This window comes from Neoarius graeffei, chromosome 11 (assembly GCF_027579695.1).
Source record: "Neoarius graeffei isolate fNeoGra1 chromosome 11, fNeoGra1.pri, whole genome shotgun sequence".
In the NCBI taxonomy this organism is placed as follows: Eukaryota; Metazoa; Chordata; class Actinopteri; order Siluriformes; family Ariidae; genus Neoarius; species Neoarius graeffei.
In genome coordinates, this window is record NC_083579.1 from 1739117 (window position 1) to 1755803 (window position 16687).

General features: G+C 43.2%; 2 protein-coding genes across 2 annotated transcripts; one reads left to right on the top strand and one right to left on the bottom strand.

Moving 5' to 3' along the window:
* Positions 1-970: 970 nt before the first annotated feature.
* Positions 971-6482, bottom strand: yipf4 (Yip1 domain family, member 4). The gene is made up of 6 exons (XM_060933237.1): positions 6242-6482; positions 5307-5460; positions 4667-4838; positions 2885-2962; positions 2670-2783; positions 971-1757 (listed from the first exon to the last, which is right to left on the bottom strand). Exons 1-6 carry the CDS (start codon positions 6297-6299, stop codon positions 1620-1622), a joined length of 714 nt encoding a protein of 237 aa, XP_060789220.1. The 5' UTR covers positions 6300-6482; the 3' UTR covers positions 971-1619.
* Positions 6483-8155: 1673 nt separating this feature from the next.
* Positions 8156-15783, top strand: exo1 (exonuclease 1). The gene is made up of 13 exons (XM_060932852.1): positions 8156-8366; positions 8781-8900; positions 8988-9111; positions 9387-9524; positions 9999-10211; positions 10341-10528; positions 10868-10970; positions 11197-11419; positions 11508-11718; positions 12692-13169; positions 14340-14432; positions 14539-14726; positions 15522-15783. The coding sequence occupies exons 1-13, from the start codon at positions 8206-8208 to the stop codon at positions 15589-15591; spliced, it is 2310 nt and encodes a 769-aa protein (XP_060788835.1). The 5' UTR covers positions 8156-8205; the 3' UTR covers positions 15592-15783.
* The last annotated feature ends 904 nt before the right edge of the window (positions 15784-16687 follow it).

Here is a 16687-nt window from a genome sequence, read left to right on the forward strand (position 1 = left end):
TGCTGATGGATGGATTTGATCCCGTGAAGCATGGTGGTGGTAGAATCGTGTTCAGCGTTACCCCCCGACCTCTCAGATGCCTCTCCGGACACTTTTCTTGATATCTGTTTTATATTAATCTTCAGGAGGGCTCATTCTGACCATTTGTCTTTTTAAGTTCTGAAAATATCCTGAATAAGAGGAAATTTGTGAAGAGGCTCCAGCGTGTAAAACTACAGCCTGGGGGTTTGATTGCATTTCATAACAAAACCCAAACTTGGCTTTTTCATCTAGAATTATTTTTAAAATATCAAAAATAAATATATACAATGTCAAGAGTCTCAAAAGTCATATAATCCTTTTCAAAATCAAATCTAACACTAATTTCTCCCAGAACATTCATTAAACTCAGAAGAATCCGTGAAACCCGTTGTGTCAGCAGTCCTGTGGTCAACAGTAAAATATCGGACGAGAACTCTGCGCCGTTTATAACGATGTGAGAATTTAATCAGATCGCCGATGATTAGAGAGATTAAAGGGATTAAAAAAAAAGGTGCAGTAAGTTTTGTTCATACTTTTTTTGCACATTCTCGTTTATAAACACTTCCTGCCACTGTTCTTCTTGTTGGACCTGTTTCATTATAATGATGGTGATAATTACACGCTGCCTTTCCACATTTCCTCCGTTTATAAAACCACAGCTGCTTTTATTGTTTTATTTTCTTTCTTTTCAAATTAAAATCACGTGCATCACAATTCATCACCAAGAAACGAGTGTCTTTCGAATACATTTACAGCAAATAATACTTCAATACAACAGAGGCCACACCTCCTCCACTGAGACCCACAGAGGCCACGCCTCCTCCACTGAGACTGACCATCTAATTATAGACCATAAGTAATGGCACCCTACTGACCAAATTACACACAATCATGTTGTGTGATTAAAACAGTAGTGTTTAAAACTTAGCACACAAAATCAACTCAATCATGAGACATAAATGTTTTAATCTTAGTAGTAATAATAATAATAATAATAATAATAATAATAATACATGAACATCACAATGTTGTAGATTATCATCAGGAAAATTCTGCTGTGTCTTTCATAAAACTGCTGAATATATCATCATTTACGGAGTTATTTTACAAATCTCCTGCTCTGGCCTGCAAGTTTACTATCTGATAAAATAAACCCAGCGGTATAAAACCGGTCGTAAAAGGCACGCGGTCTTCACACGCATTTCCTCTTTACGCAAACAGAAATCAGCAAAGACGTGCTTTAACTGGAGAGGAAATTTTTCTTCTGTACAGAAAAACTCCCAGAAACCGCAAGAGATCACAGAAATAAAGCCTTCTGTCTGTTTATAACGAAGGACAGGGATAAGGGACAGAGTCCTCCGCTCCAGAAGGCAGACCCATGAGCGGCAGAACCAGCAGAACCCGAGTGAGCTCGAGCGCTTCATAAAAGCTAAAGTGAATCTGGGACATTACACACAGTAACTCTGTACACCAAAAAGGACAAAAAGTTAAAATAAAAATCCATGCTCTGTCGTCTGCATCATGTGACTCGTCCCCGTCCCGTGGCGTCCGTCTGAGTCAATATCCAAGTAAAGTGCCGATGAAGATCTGTCGGCCAATCAGACGCCGGTGTACAGGGACAGGAAATAGATGTACAACAGGAAGATGGGGTAGATGAGGAGCGGCTTCTTCGTTTTGAAGTCATCACTGACGAGCAGCGACGCAGCGCTGTACGCCGCCCAGAACACGCCACACAGCTGGAGGACAAAATAAACAAAAACAAACGTTCATTAAAACTCTATTTGGTTCTGAACACCTGGTTTTATAAACATAATAAAAACAAACAGTATAGAGGTTTAATTATTATAATTTCCAAAAATATGTTATAAATCTCTCTCTGAACCTCATTATAATCACAGAGACGGTCAGTAACGCAGTCAGTCAGAACGAGGGTCGAATAATTAGCGCGGTGTGAGAAATACTGAAATCATCCCTATTCATTCTAATTAATAATTTATCAACAATTATAATCTTTAATGTACAAGACGTCACAGTTTAATGGATTACTGCAGTTACATTTAATGAGGTGGAATTTCCAAGAGACGAGTTACTTCCTGTTCTCACCTCCGTTATAGCAGCTATATACACTCCTTCACCTCACCTGTCTCTCTCTCCCCCCTCCCTTCACCTCACCTGTCTCTCTCTCCCCCCTCCCTTCACCTCACCTGTCTCTCTCTCCCCCCTCCCTTCACCTCACCTGTCTCTCTCTCCCCCTCCCTTACCCCCATTCTCAGTCTGTCTCTCTCCCCCATCCTGTGTGTCTCTCCACATCTCTTTCACATTCTCTCTCCCGTCTTTCTCTCACATTCTCTGTCCCCCTACCCATCCCTCTCTCTCTACATCTCTCTCATATTCTCTCTCTCATATTCTCTCTCTCCATCTTTCTCTCTCTCTCTCTCCCCCTCCCACACGACAGGTTAATGTAACACACACACGCTCCAGGATGAGAAACTTCCTGTTTCTATGAGAACATGCTATCCAATCAGATGACAGACAGAAATCCCACAACTTCGGAAAAACATTTGAACCTGTGTCCCAATTGTTAAGAACAGCAACAGGATCACAAAAATAAATAAATAAAAAACAAACAGCTAAAAAAAAAAAATCACCTTTACGAGTGTGGAGACGATTTCGAACGCTCCGGTAAACAGCAGTAAGGGAGCGATGACGATGAGCGGGAGCAGCGAGTATCCGATCACACCCAGCACCTGACCGTATGAAACCTGCAGCCACATGACAATCCCTTCACTTCCAGCAATTAATACTGAAATCAGGACACGAGCTACAGCGCACGCACACACACACTGTCTCAGAGTTATATTACCTCTCCCCCGAGCACTCTGGCTAGCAGGAAGATAGTCAACGATCCAAAGATCCAAATGGTGATTATCCAAGACACGACCTGAAAAAGAAAAACACGGCACATTAACAGTGTTCCCACCACACTGCTGCTCAGTTCTGCACTTTGATTGGTCACAAGGGTTGGAGAGAAACAACTATCAGTGCGTTTACATGCACATAGAGAAAATCGAATTTCTGCCGTAGCTCGACTGAAATCGAAGTTCTAAATGCCATGGAAACACCTTAGCTCAGCTGAAATCGAACCCAACTGGATTTCTCATAATCGAGCTACACGACCTAGATTATGCGATTTTTGCCGAGCTACTTAGTGCATATAAACCCTATCGAGCTACGGAGTCGAGCTACTTACTTCAGCACTGCCCCTTCCGGGAGTGACGAGACCACAAGCGGGAAACACAACAGCCTCGGTCGGCATGACAACGAATCATGACAACGGCATGAATCTTCTTTTTGTGGCATTGTTTGCACTGTTAAAATTTAGCTCACTTACTGTATCACCAAATACATCTGTACAGCTGTGAATTGTGTACATAAACAAGTCACTGTATTTGTGTGTGTGTATGTATATATATATATATATATATATATATATATATATATATATATATATATATATATAAATAAATAATGTCCAACATCTGAAGAATGTCAATAAAAACAAAACAAGAATGTCAATAAAAACAAAACAATTGAACTTTGTGTGTTTATTAAGACAAGTTAAATTGTAAGCAAAAAAATGGACTTTAGAAAAATATACAATTGTGCAAAATAAGTTGTCTTACAAAACAGTGGTCTGCGCAGGACAGTTTGTAGCCATACAGTCTGTTAGAGCAAGCCGAACAGCTTGAGCACGGAACTTGTGAACACGGAACCCAGTGTTGCCAGATTGGGCGGTTTTAAGTGCATTTTGGCGGATTTGAACATGTTTTGGGCTGGAAAACGTCAGCAGTATCTGGCAACACTGCTGATAACTTTGTTTATACTCTTGAATAGCTCTTCTTCATGACGACAACCGGAAGTGTACCAACACGATGGGGCATGTAGCGCCACCTGTGGCTCGGGTGCACAATGTACCTCACACAATAGCTCGATTTCCTTGTGTGCATGTAGGATTGGATTTCTCTGGCACCCCTGCTGGGACCCTTAGCTCGATTACCGACAGCAGCTCGATTTGGATGTGCATGTAAACGCACTGACTGTGTGATCAGACCCACAATCTCAGAACTCACTTCAAGGCTGAGTAATAAACCCTTTACTCCAATGGTGCTAAAGTGCTGTGGAGAACCGAACGCAGTGACCGTATGTCTGGGTAAGACGCTCTCGGGGAACAGACTGTATCATCAGTGACGTTCTGTTGGATTGTACTTCAACTTCGCTCAGAAAAAATACATCAGAAAGTGAGACAAATCTTTGGGGCGGAGCTACCAGATGAGCCCCGTGTCTCCAGACGATTTCTTACATCACCAAACTGAGTCACGGGCTGCACAGTACACAATCAAACCATCAGCGAGCAGCACAACAGGAAGTCACCTCAGTCCGGCTTCACTGCTCTCTATTCAGACCTGATGGAGAGGCTCCGCCTACTCGTTATACTGTCTACGAAATAAAAAGTGGTGTCTGTGTTTCCTTCGTGCTCAGCCTCCACACTGGTGACTCTGTTCACTCTGGAACGAGTTCACAGTGCAGACCCTGGAGAAAGGTCAGGACGGTGTGAAGAAACAGATACCGCTCATGTGGAACTCACGCGGAACTGTCCGTAGATGGAGATCATGGAGAAAAGCAGCACGACGGCCAGCGGTCCCCAGAAATCCGGGTTATCTCTGACCACCTGCCGGTTAAAGCCCAGAGACGGCATCGGCATCAACACACACCGGATCTTATAGTAGATGTCCTTCAGGTCGATGTCCAGCTCCTCCCTGTGAAGAGACAGAGGGGGCGTGGCAGAGGGGACAGACTTATCATTAACTAGAACATTAACCACAGGAAGAACAGTTCTCCAGACTCGCTGGACAACTTCCCATGCTACATGTAGCCTTTAGCATCCACCATCTTGGTCACACTTAATTATTATTATTAATTTCATCTCCAAAATCAGTCGCAGTCTGGAGCCCTGAAGAAGTTTATTTCCTGAATAAAACAGAGTTACTGTGCAGCTTATAAAAGTCCCTGGTGTTGCTATGTGGTTGCTATGGTGTCCCCAGTAGTCAGTGACCCGTTTGCTGTGGTACTCCATGTGTTCACTAAACAGAAATTATCTTTTTATATAAAACTAATATGGCAGAAATCCATCACAGTGACATCATGAATGAGAGTACGGGTGTGGTCCTGTCACTCATACTGGGATGTAGATGATCATCACACAGGTTGGTGTGAATGAGACTCACAGTAAGGGTTTGGTTTCCTCAGCCTCGTCCTCCTCCACCTCCAGCAGCCACCCGTAGCCTCGCTGCCGCAGGAAGTTAGCGGCGTAGGCGTCTCGGCTCTGATCACCGCCCATGTTCAGCTTAATGTCTGGGGCATCGATCGTCCCACTCAGTTCTACATGGGGGGGAGATTATAAAAAATTCCTGAACTGCCAGTGTTTGTTCTTTTACCCATCACTCTTCTGAACATTTTGTTTTTGTGTTGCTATTTAAAGTCACCAGTGCTTGGGCCCCAACCATCACACCCATCTGAGCTCTCTGAACACCTCGTTCCAGAATTATTCGCCTTTGCTGTTATAATAAGCTTCACTGTTTTATTGTGCGTGTTCTTCTGCTTATCCGTTCCACAACAATTTGTTCTACCTTTTTATCCATTTGTAGTTACAGTTAATGTTCTGTGAAACAAACCAACTCCTCTCATCACTTGTAGCAGCTGGAAACAGTTCCCTCACCAGCCTGGCTTTTAAAACAAGGAGCCACAAAGAAGTGTAAACTCCTCGGTCATTAAGTTGTTGGAGAATCCCAAGGTCCAGCTCTACCTCTGACACTGGAGACTCCTTCTGTAAATCAACCTTAAAGTGGGTACACATCTCCTTCCCCTGGAGAACACTACACTACACCACAGTATACCCCGCCAACAACTAGAGGCGAGGGGTTTTTGTTTGTTTGTTAAATAACAGTCGAATAATGTATTAGAAGTAGGAGATTAATATAAAGCGGTGCTGTTATAGAAAATTAATCAACTGTATGTAAATAACCGATGTGACGTCACAGACGTGGCTGTGTTTATTCCTTGTATGATGATGAGGTGTGTAATGGGGTGTTTAATCCCTGTCTCAGGTGTGAGGAGGTTCCAGTCTGCTCTCTGGCTGGAGGAGGAGAAGAATGGAGTTTACCTTCAGCCCCAGAGGAGGAGACGAAGGTAAAATCTCCGCTGCTGGGAGAAAACTGCATGATTCCGTCTTCGAGAACTTTCTATCTGCCTCAGATTAGCGTGCGAGAAAAAGCGGAGCTCTGTGGGGAAACAATTCCGAAATAATTCCACAATAATTCAGATCATTGCCACGTTATGACGCTGTTCGACACGGAGCAACTCCACAGCGTCAACTCCCAGACACAACAGGAAGGCGGAAGTAAGAAACCGGAAGTGCAGCGGAAACAGCTGCGCGTGCATTCACGTCATATCCGGGTTGCCTTCGTTTCCGCTAGCAAAAAACAATATCTTTACATCAAATATTTATTTTATTCCACACATTTCTTTGAATTATTTTAAACATATCTTTAATTTTTTTCAAAGCAATTTTAATCAACTTTGCAATATTACAAATTGTATTATATTATCGTATCTTATATTATATATCAATCACATTCGAGACATTTCATTTTATTTACATTTATATCACTCACTGAACTAAAAGACAGCATTTTTATATTTAAAAATGTTTAAGGTTAACAGAAACGGCTCGTTTTTTAGTGTATTTTTTCAAGATTATTTTGGTTTAAAATTTAATTTTTTTTGGACAGGCTACACTTTAAAGTGTACTTTAAAGAAAAAAGACATTCTACGATTCTATGATTCATTATAAACTGTCTTTTATCCGTAATCTGTTTCATCTGTATTTGTACATATAAATGATTACTAAAACAAATAGAAATAGAATGTTATATCTGTATATATGCTGTACTGATTGTGAAATGCCATAATTTAAAAAGAATAAAGCAAAGAAAGCGTAAATATATTTGTATTTAAAGCTTGTATTACTTTGTATTCGTTTTACATCATCCTGTATTTAGTTTTCTGTTCTTGTAGAAATTTTATATTTGTTTCGTGTAAATGTGCTACACATTATTAAAAAGTATTTTCCATTTTTGCGGTGGCATAAAAAAATTAATAAAGCAGGGAATAAATAAACTCATATGTATAGTTTCCGGTTCCTGCTGCTGTGTGATTGGCTGAGCGGAACAGCTGGACCAATGGGAATCCACTTCCTCCGTGATGTCACTTTTTACCGCTAAACTCGAGTTTAGTTCAGTCAGAGGCGGTGGTTTCTCTCTGCCGGGCTTTTTTTTTGTGTGTTTCGCGATCACATTTTGTTATATTTTATGGCGTAAATTGTTGAAATGACGAGACGAAGTGAGGAGATTAATGTTTTATGAGCTTGTGTGTGATTTCTAAAGGAAACTCATCGTTGTGAAAGTACAGTAACGGCCATTCGGGGTTCCTGATTGAGATCAGCTGCGCGCGCGCACACTGTTTATATTTAATATAAGTCTGTAGTCAGGTGTTGAGGGGTGCAGTGAGGGGTTGAGGGGTGCAGTGAGGTGTTAAGGTCTGCAGTGAGGTGTTAAGGTCTGCAGTGAGGTGTTAAGGTCTGCAGTGAGGTGTTAAGGTCTGCAGTGAGGGGTTGAGGGGTGCAGTGAGGTGTTGAGGGGTGCAGTGAGGTGTTGAGGGGTGCAGTGAGGTGTTGAGGGGTGCAGTGAGGGGTTGAGGGGTGCAGTGAGGGGTTGAGGGGTGCAGTGAGGTGTTGAGGGGTGCAGTGAGGTGTTGAGGGGTGCAGTGAGGGGTTGAGGGGTGCAGTGAGGGGTTAAGGTCTGCAGTGAGGGGTTGAGTGGTACAGTGAGGGGTTAAGGTCTGCAGTGAGGTGTTGAGGTCTGCAGTGAGGGGTTAAGGTCTGCAGTGAGGGGTTGAGGGGTGCAGTGAGGGGTTGAGTGGTGCAGTGAGGGGTTAAGGTCTGCAGTGAGGTGTTGAGGTCTGCAGTGAGGTGTTGAGGGGTGCAGTGAGGGGTTGAGGGGTGCAGTGAGGGGTTGAGTGGTGCAGTGAGGGGTTAAGGTCTGCAGTGAGGTGTTGAGGGGTGCAGTGATGGGGATTCAGGGACTGCTGCAGTTTCTAAAGGAGGCTTCAGAGCCGGTTCATGTGCAGAAATACCGCGGGGACACTGTGGCTGTAGACACCTACTGTTGGCTGCACAAAGGAGCGTTCTCCTGCGCCGAGAGACTGGCTAAAGGAGAACCCACTGACCAGTAAGGAGAACCTTTGTCACAGACGAGAGGAGAACTCTATCACTGTGTATTTGTGTAATTAACCATCATTGACTCGGTGAAGTTTTTTAATCATCCTCGTGTGTTATTTGTGCTGCTATGGTTGTTGTTTACTGTTCAGGTCATCAGAATGTCTTGCACAATATATCTAATGAGGATTGTTTTTTAGTCATTAAAGTCAATGTTTAGTAGAAGAAAAATGTTCTGTGTGTTTTGATTGGTCAAGCAGACTCATAAGCCCTGCCCCTTACCAGTCAGCTTGAAGGAGAAAGCAGTAAAGTGTGAGAGAGTTTGGTTTTAACTGGGTCACTTGCTGTATTGTATCCACCAATCAGAGAGCTTGGGGCATCAGTGTAAACACACCTGTCTCGTGTGTGTGTGTGTGTGTGTATACAGGTATGTGTCGTTCTGTATGAAGTTGGTGGACATGCTCCTGTCCTACGGTGTTAAACCTTTGCTGGTGTTTGACGGACGGAACCTTCCATCAAAACAGGAAGTGGAGAAAGCTCGACGAGAGTGAGTGTGTGAGACAGGCACGCTGAGATAGAAATCACATAAACACCTCTCTTTACCTGGAGTGAAACTGTGTGTGTGTGATGTCAGGCGTCGTCAGGCCAACCTGCAGAAAGGCAAGCAGCTGCTGCGAGAGGGCAAAGTGGCCGAGGCTCGAGAATGTTTCACACGCTGCGTTAACGTCACACACTCCATGGCACACCAAGTCATCAAGGTACGAGTTTTATCACACACACTTCATAATAAACACACGCACACAAGTCTAGTTTATTTACACAAATGATAGTAATCAGATGACTGATATTGATTATTGATTATCTCTCTGTCTGTCTGTCTGCTTCACCCTCTGTTTGTCTCTCTGTCTTTAAATTTGTCCATCTGTCTGTCTCTGCATTTCTATATCTGCTCCCCTGTCCATCCCCCTCTCTCTCAGGGTGTGTCTGTGTGTGATGGTATGATTAATGGTTGTGTGTGTGTGTGTGTGTGTAGGCAGCGAGGGCGCGTGGTGTGGACTGTTTGGTGGCTCCGTATGAAGCTGATGCTCAGTTGGCTTTTCTGAATAAAACTGGAATTGCTCAGGCCGTCATCACTGAGGACTCGGACCTGCTGGCATTCGGCTGTAAAACGGTAAAGCGTGTTTAGAAAGCACACCGTAACACACTTTAACACACTGAGTGACTGAGGTTACACTGCTGCTCTGATCTGTCATAAAATAAATGAATTTATTTAATGTCTGAGATTGTTACACACACAGAGGCCACGCCTCCTTCACGGAGACTGACACACACACACAGAGGCCATGCCTCCTTCATGGAGACTGACACACACACACAGAGGCCACGCCTCCTTCACGGAGACTGACACACACACACTTCTTCATTCAGCCTGTGTGTGAGTGAGATTCCTGGTGAAGATGTAGTGCCTGTGTGTGTGTGTGCACGCATGTCAGTCTCAGTGAAGGAGGCGTGGCCTCTGTGTGTGTGTGAGTCTCAGTGAGGGAGGCGTGGCATCTGTGTGCGTGTGTGAGTCTCAGTGAAGGAGGCGTGGCCTGTGTGTGTGTTGTTCTTGATTAAAGTTTATTTATTACGGTTGAACCTGCAGGTGATATTGAAGATGGATAAGGCGGGGAACGGTCTGGAGATATCACAGTGTCACCTGGGCCGCTGCCGCTCACTGGGCGACGTCTTCACTGAGGAGAAGTTTCGCTACATGTGCATTCTATCAGGGTGCGATTACCTTCCGTCGATCTACGGTATCGGCCTGGGGAAAGCATGCAAGCTGCTCCGCATGGCCAACAATCCCGATATCCTCACGGTATCATACATCACCATACCTCAGTATCACCATACATCACTATCCCGATATATCAGTATCACGATACGTCAGTATAGTGATATATTACTGGTGTACTCTCTGTTTATACACCTGTGTTGTGTTGTCCAGGTGATCAGGAAGATTGGTCAGTACCTGAAGATGAACATCACTGTACCTGATGAGTACATTAAAGGCTTTGTGAAGGCCAACAACACGTTCCTCTATCAGCTCGTCTTCGACCCCATCAGCAGGAAAGTCGTGCCTCTTAACCCTTACCCTGAAAACCTCGACCTCAGCACGCTCAGCTACGCCGGAGTGTATCCTTTTACACACACACACACACACACACACACACACACACACACACACACGTGTGCGTGTTAATCACATAGTCCTGTCTGATGAAGCAGAGTTACTCTGACTGATTATTTTCCTGTAACTGCACATCCCCAGGTCTTTTATTCCTCCATGATTTTTAAATATTTATTAAATTTTTATTCATTTATATTCACATTTAATGTTGTGGAACATCTGAAATAAGCTAGTTCCTGTTCTCCATGCGTACCCACGTCACCTTTATGTGTTTTAAGCGTGCTTGGTGTTATCACTCCAAGACTGGTCTCACTGGAAACGTTCCTTAATGAGCACGTGTGTAGGAACATCGGTGATGATCAGGGGCTGCAGATGGCTCTGGGGAACCTGGACATTCACACCATGGAGAGGATCGATGATTTTAATCCTGATGCTCCTCTAACACAAGTAAAATTGATCACATTTCAGTTCACTGACTTTTTTTTTTTAATACTGTAACTTCAGAATTGCTTCAGGTGGATAAATTATTTTAAAAAAAAACAGAAAAAACAACCAATCAGAGTGGAGTATTCTCATGAGGAAACATCTAACTCCTCTCACGTTCTCTGACTATAATGGATTTAAACCAGTTGTTCCTTGCTAGTTTGAATTTAATCTGTTTAAACCCCCTCAGCCTGTTAAAGCCCCTCGCAGTCGAGGCTGGAGCGACTCTGCCCCGGTCACTGCCTCACCTCGGGTCAGTATCTGGAGCAGAGGTTATGTAGCGGGCAGCGTCCAGCCCCGGTCTCCATCGTCCCCTCTGAGACCTTCTCAACCCCGAGGCAGGGAGACCGTCGTGTCCCTGCGAGGCCTCAGACTGCCCAGCAGAGAACCACAGGTCAAGAGACCACGACAAGGTACACACACACACACACACACACACACGCACAGACGGGTCATGATAAATAACCTGAGAATATTAAAACCCTTCGTGTCTGCTGTCAGACTCTGCCGTTTCAGACGAGGACGTTCTGGAGCAGTACTCATCCAGCACCAAGAAACAGCGCGCAGTAACCATGGAAACGGAGCACAGCGTTCCCAAGGAGACGAAACATTCCCAAAGAGAGCATCCTCGACCCCGGAACCGATTCGCCACGCTGCTGCAGTGGAGGAGCCGGTCAGAGGAGGGCGATGGAGAGCAGGGAACACGCAGCAGGTGAGGACGTTCTACACTTCACTCTGGAACTGCTGCAAGTGATTTTGGAGATTAATATAATTTTAATTTTATTTCATTACAATGAGACTTAATGCAGTGTTTTATGAAATGGACAAAAAAAACCCTAAACTTTAGACAGAAATAGATTTTATTATTGAACTGTTCTTTTAAAGCATTCATTAAATAAAAAAAAAATACTGTAGATATTACACTGAGCGGTAAAATTGTATTACTATTAATTGACATTTGATCAGAAATTAATTTTTCATGTTATGTTTTTCCAGGCTGTGGCTTTTGTTTGAGGAAGACAATCTTTAATATTTTTTTTTCCTCAATATAAAATATGTAAATATGGATGTTGCGGATTTTTTTTACAATTATACAAATCTTCACAAAAATCCTTTTTCTTTAAAATTCTTTCATCAGCTGTGTATAAAGGCAGTTCTGGGAGACATGATGATCATGATGGTGGTGGTGGTGGTGATGATGGTGGTGGTGGTGGTGGTGATGATGATGATGGTGGTGGTGGTGATGAAGATGGTGGTGGTGGTGAAGATGATGGTGGTGATGATGAAGATGTTGGTGGTGATGGCGATGATGATGATGGTGGTGGTGAAGATGGTGGTGATGATGAAGATGATGGTGATGGTGGTGGTGGTGATGATGAAGATGATGGTGATGATGGTGGTGATGATGATGATGGTGGTGGTGGTGATGATGAAGATGATGGTGGTGGTGGTGAAGATGATGGTGGTGATGATGAAGATGGTGGTGGTGATGGCGATGATGATGGTGGTGGTGGTGATGGTGAAGATGATGATGGCGGTGATGATGGTGGCGGTGATGGTGGCGGTGATGGTGGTGGTGATGATGGTGGTGAAGATGATGAAGATGATGGTGGTGGTGTAACAGTTAGTTTCCCAGAAGGTACAGCTTCAGTCCTGTGTTTGCTCTCGTTGGGTTTCTCCTGCAGGTTTTTTGCGAGCTCTGATCTCGGTGTAGCTGAAGCGAATGGATCAAAGGAAGAATCTGACGACTCTGAGAAATCGGACGACGCCCCCTCGCCGGTGAGAGAAACACTCAGCACTGAGACAGACACGCCACCGACGCCGCGCGCCAGCCTGAGCGCTTTCAGCTGGTCTGGCAGCTCCACAGGACCCTCCAGACCCGCAGCCTCGACCTCAGACCGACCCAGAACTCCTAGCGTGCCCGCGGGTCTCTCGGTCCTGCAGCAGTTCCAGAGGAGGAAGGAGAATCTCAGCTGGGGACAAACTCCATCTCCTCAGCACTCTGCACCCTGCTGTCCTACAGAGGGCGCTGTTGGTATTGAAACGCCTCCTGGTTCTCCTCCGTCTCAGGACAGTGCATATTTCTCTCAGCCCAGCAGCGGCCTCTCCGCCATGGAGGACTCCACCACCAGCACTCCGAGCGCGACGGCTTCACCTGAGACGGTGAGGAATCAGATTGCTGTGATAAATCTCTCCGACTGTTATTTATTAATAACACACAGATAAACACAGAGAGAGAGAAGAGTTTTAATAATGTATGTATATTGTTTTAATGTCTCATCTCATCTCATTATCTGTAGCCGCTTTATCCTGTTCTACAGGGTCGCAGGCGAGCTGGATCCTATCCCAGCTGACTACGGGCGAAAGGCGGGGTTCACCCTGGACAAGTCGCCAGGTCATCACAGGGCTGACACATAGACACAGACAACCATTCACACTCACATTCACACCTACGCTCAATTTAGAGTCACCAGTTAACCTAACCTGCATGTCTTTGGACTGTGGGGGAAACCGGAGCACCCGGAGGAAACCCACGCGGACACGGGGAGAACATGCAAACTCCACACAGAAAGGCCCTCGCCGGCCACGGGGCTCGAACCCCGACCTTCTTGCTGTGAGGCGACAGCGCTAACCACTACACCACCGTGCCGCCCTTGTTTTAATGTATTAATATAATTTTGTATATTAATGTTTCCTATATTAATAAATTAAACTAAATTCTAAGTGTTGCAGAGTAAACCTTTTCTACAGCTTTATTTAAAATACAAAGAGAAATTATTACTTAAATTACTAAGTTATAATCTAATTTTAACAGATTTGAACTGTTCTTCAAAAACTTACTTTAAAATGGGGAATGCGTTTTTTTATTCCTTTATTTATTTATCTATTTGTTTACAGAAATTACTTTTATTTTTAATGTTTTAAAGAAACACATTTGTTTTAATCAGAATGACTACAAAATTAAAAATGGAAAAAATTGGGGGAAAAAGCTATTTTTTTCTGCAAAGACGGACAGGAGAAAAAAATTGGTTTAATTTCTGTAAAGAATTGAACATTTTTATAATGAACATATGGCACTACTTTATTTAGTCAGTGAATGCGGATATGTTTGTGAATTATAAAATAATATTCCAAGAATCTCCAGATAACGATATTAACGATGTGAAGTTTATTAGATTTAGGGAAAGGAAGGCCAGACTGTAAATAACTGCGGAGATAAACAGGTTTTATTAAGAGTTTATTAATAACAGATGAGTTTTTACTGTAGTACACAGGAACGGGACAGAAGGGGGTTAGAATAAACTCATGACGTTTTGTCCATGGTGTGTTTAGGAGAAGGATCCGTGGAGGGATTCGGGAAGTGCATTGTGTCCCAGTGAGGTGTCTGTGATGGAGGAGGTCAGATCTACACCCCCGAGGATGAAGGTAAGCACCGTGAAACCAGATCGGTTTATAACCACCTACTACATCCTCACACCTCTCTATCAGCCATGGGTTGTGTTCATCTCCTACTTCCTGTTTCTCCCCCCAGGTGTCCGGTTTGTCCCGAATCCATCCCGCTGAGCAGGAGAAGGGCAGTAAGATCCGCCCCTCTGCCCCGGCCAGGGCGAGTGGATTGAGGAAGAAGGCTCAGGGGAAGAGAGTGGGCGTGACTAACGAGAACAGTCCGGGACTGCAGGCCACCATCAGCGGCCTGTGGAGAAACTTCAGCTTTAACAAGTGTGTAGGAGTCGGCGCTGTTCATCCACTCACACGGCACACACCACTCTCCTCTGTTACTCAAACTCACTCTCAACCCTTCTGCTCCATCTCACCATCTCCTCCTGTAACCCTCTGGACTCCGCAGCTCCTTTTTCCCAAAACGAGTTCCAGTGCTGCGGGTCGGAGAAACTCCGCCGCTCAGAGCACGCTGACGTTTGTACAGCAAGACTCTTAGAAACATACTGATCAGAGAGAGGAGGGGCAGTGGAGCTCAAACGTCTCGTTCGTCTCTGCTCAGAATAACAATCCGTCAGTGAAGGGGCGGAGTCACGTTACACATCTGAACGTACACAATTATATAAAGTAATGAGAAACTGACCAAGAAAGCTTGTAAAATAGAAACTACACTTTATTATTATTATTATTATTATTATTATTATTATTATTATTATTATTATTTACTGAAACACCAGCTCTTACAAGTTTGTGATCTTGAGTTGACAGTGTAGTGCATGAAGTAAGTGTGTGTGTGTGTGTGTGTGTGTGTGTGTGTGTAAATGACTGAATGTTAAAGTAATCCAATGTAAAATCATGTTATTAGATGAATTTGCATGTTCAGGTCCATCACTAATCGATATTTGTGAACCAGCACTAACGTGTGTCTAATTTAATGATGTCAATTATATAACATTATTAATTAGCTCTAATTGTTAATACAGCTGGATCATGTTTATTTCCTTCCTTAATTTTTCTTAATTCCCTGTGTGTGTGTGTGTGTGTGTGTGTGTGTGTGTGTGTGTGTGTGTGTTTCAGGGAGAACCCGAAGTTAAACCCCTGTAAGAAAGGAGAGCCCATGTCTCCAATGAAGGACAACATGCAGTGATGAGAGCAGGACGAGTGGACACTGGTGTAATACAGCTGTAGGGTGGTAGAGCGAGCACCTCCCCCCGTTAGCGCGGCGTTGAAGCGACTGGACTTTGCTCCACACTGTCTTTTAAACATGTTAAACATACTGTGTATGTTTGTGACTTTTTTTATGGTTTAGTAATTCAATAAAATATCTACATTTTCCTGAGTCTGTCACATTCTACTGTAATGTTAGTAAGGTCAGATGTGGTGGGTGTGGCCTATCTGGGTGTGGCAGGTCCTCTCAGGATGTCTTCTTGCACAGTGGTTTGTTGCTCACCTCGACACTGCACATCTACACACACACACACACACTCATGCATGTACATAACAGCTGCTACAGCTGCGTTCCTGATGGATGAACAGCTCATATCTCTGAGTTTCATTCTGCTCGCAGGTCAGGAATGAAGACCTGCAGCTAAAAAATACTACTTCAGCTCACAGAAATGCTAATCACGTTGTGTTAGGAAACCAGATTCCTGTCATACTAACAAAGAATCCTAGTAATGGCAAATAGCCGAGTTCTACTAACGTCATTCTTTTAGATGCTGCATCGCATACAAGTAAAACGAGAAGCTCGTGTATTTACCTGCAACTTCTGGTCCATTTTATCAAATAAAATTGATAGAACAAGATTTCCCTGACACTAAACTGCCTCACAATAATGTTTTGCAAAAGTCAGTGTGTAATTTAAAATGAGGGCTTGAATGTAGTTTTGCCAACAAACAAACAAAGCAGAGCTGACACAGCAGTGACCGTCTGCTCCACATTCTATACTGTCATCACTATTAGAATTTAAAAATATATATATAATTTATAATTCATTATAATAAATATAAACTAAAATAAGATTATAAAAAATATAAATAATTCTAAATTATTTATATTTTTATGAGTTTATATTTATTATAATAAACTATGTATTTATAATATAAACAGTATAACATTTTAAATATAAATAATTTTATAGTTATAATAAATAAAACAATATATATTTTAAAATATAAATATATTTTATCATTATTATAATTTTTTGCAATTAATAAATATAAATATAACATTAAAAAAACCCA

Bases quoted from the DNA above. Each gene is read 5' to 3' on its own strand.
- yipf4 (XM_060933237.1), bottom strand. From the start codon at position 6,299: ATGCAGTTTTCTCCCAGCAGCGGAGATTTTACCTTCGTCTCCTCCTCT. The intron at 4,839-5,306 runs GTGAGTCTCATT...GTCTCTTCACAG, and splicing joins GAGGAAACCAAACCCTTACT to GGAGGAGCTGGACATCGACC. The intron at 2,784-2,884 runs GTAATATAACTC...ATGTGGCTGCAG, and splicing joins CCAGAGTGCTCGGGGGAGAG to GTTTCATACGGTCAGGTGCT.
- exo1 (XM_060932852.1), top strand. From the start codon at position 8,206: ATGGGGATTCAGGGACTGCTGCAGTTTCTAAAGGAGGCTTCAGAGCCG. The intron at 8,367-8,780 runs GTAAGGAGAACC...GTGTGTATACAG, and splicing joins AAAGGAGAACCCACTGACCA to GTATGTGTCGTTCTGTATGA. The intron at 8,901-8,987 runs GTGAGTGTGTGA...GTGTGATGTCAG, and splicing joins GTGGAGAAAGCTCGACGAGA to GCGTCGTCAGGCCAACCTGC.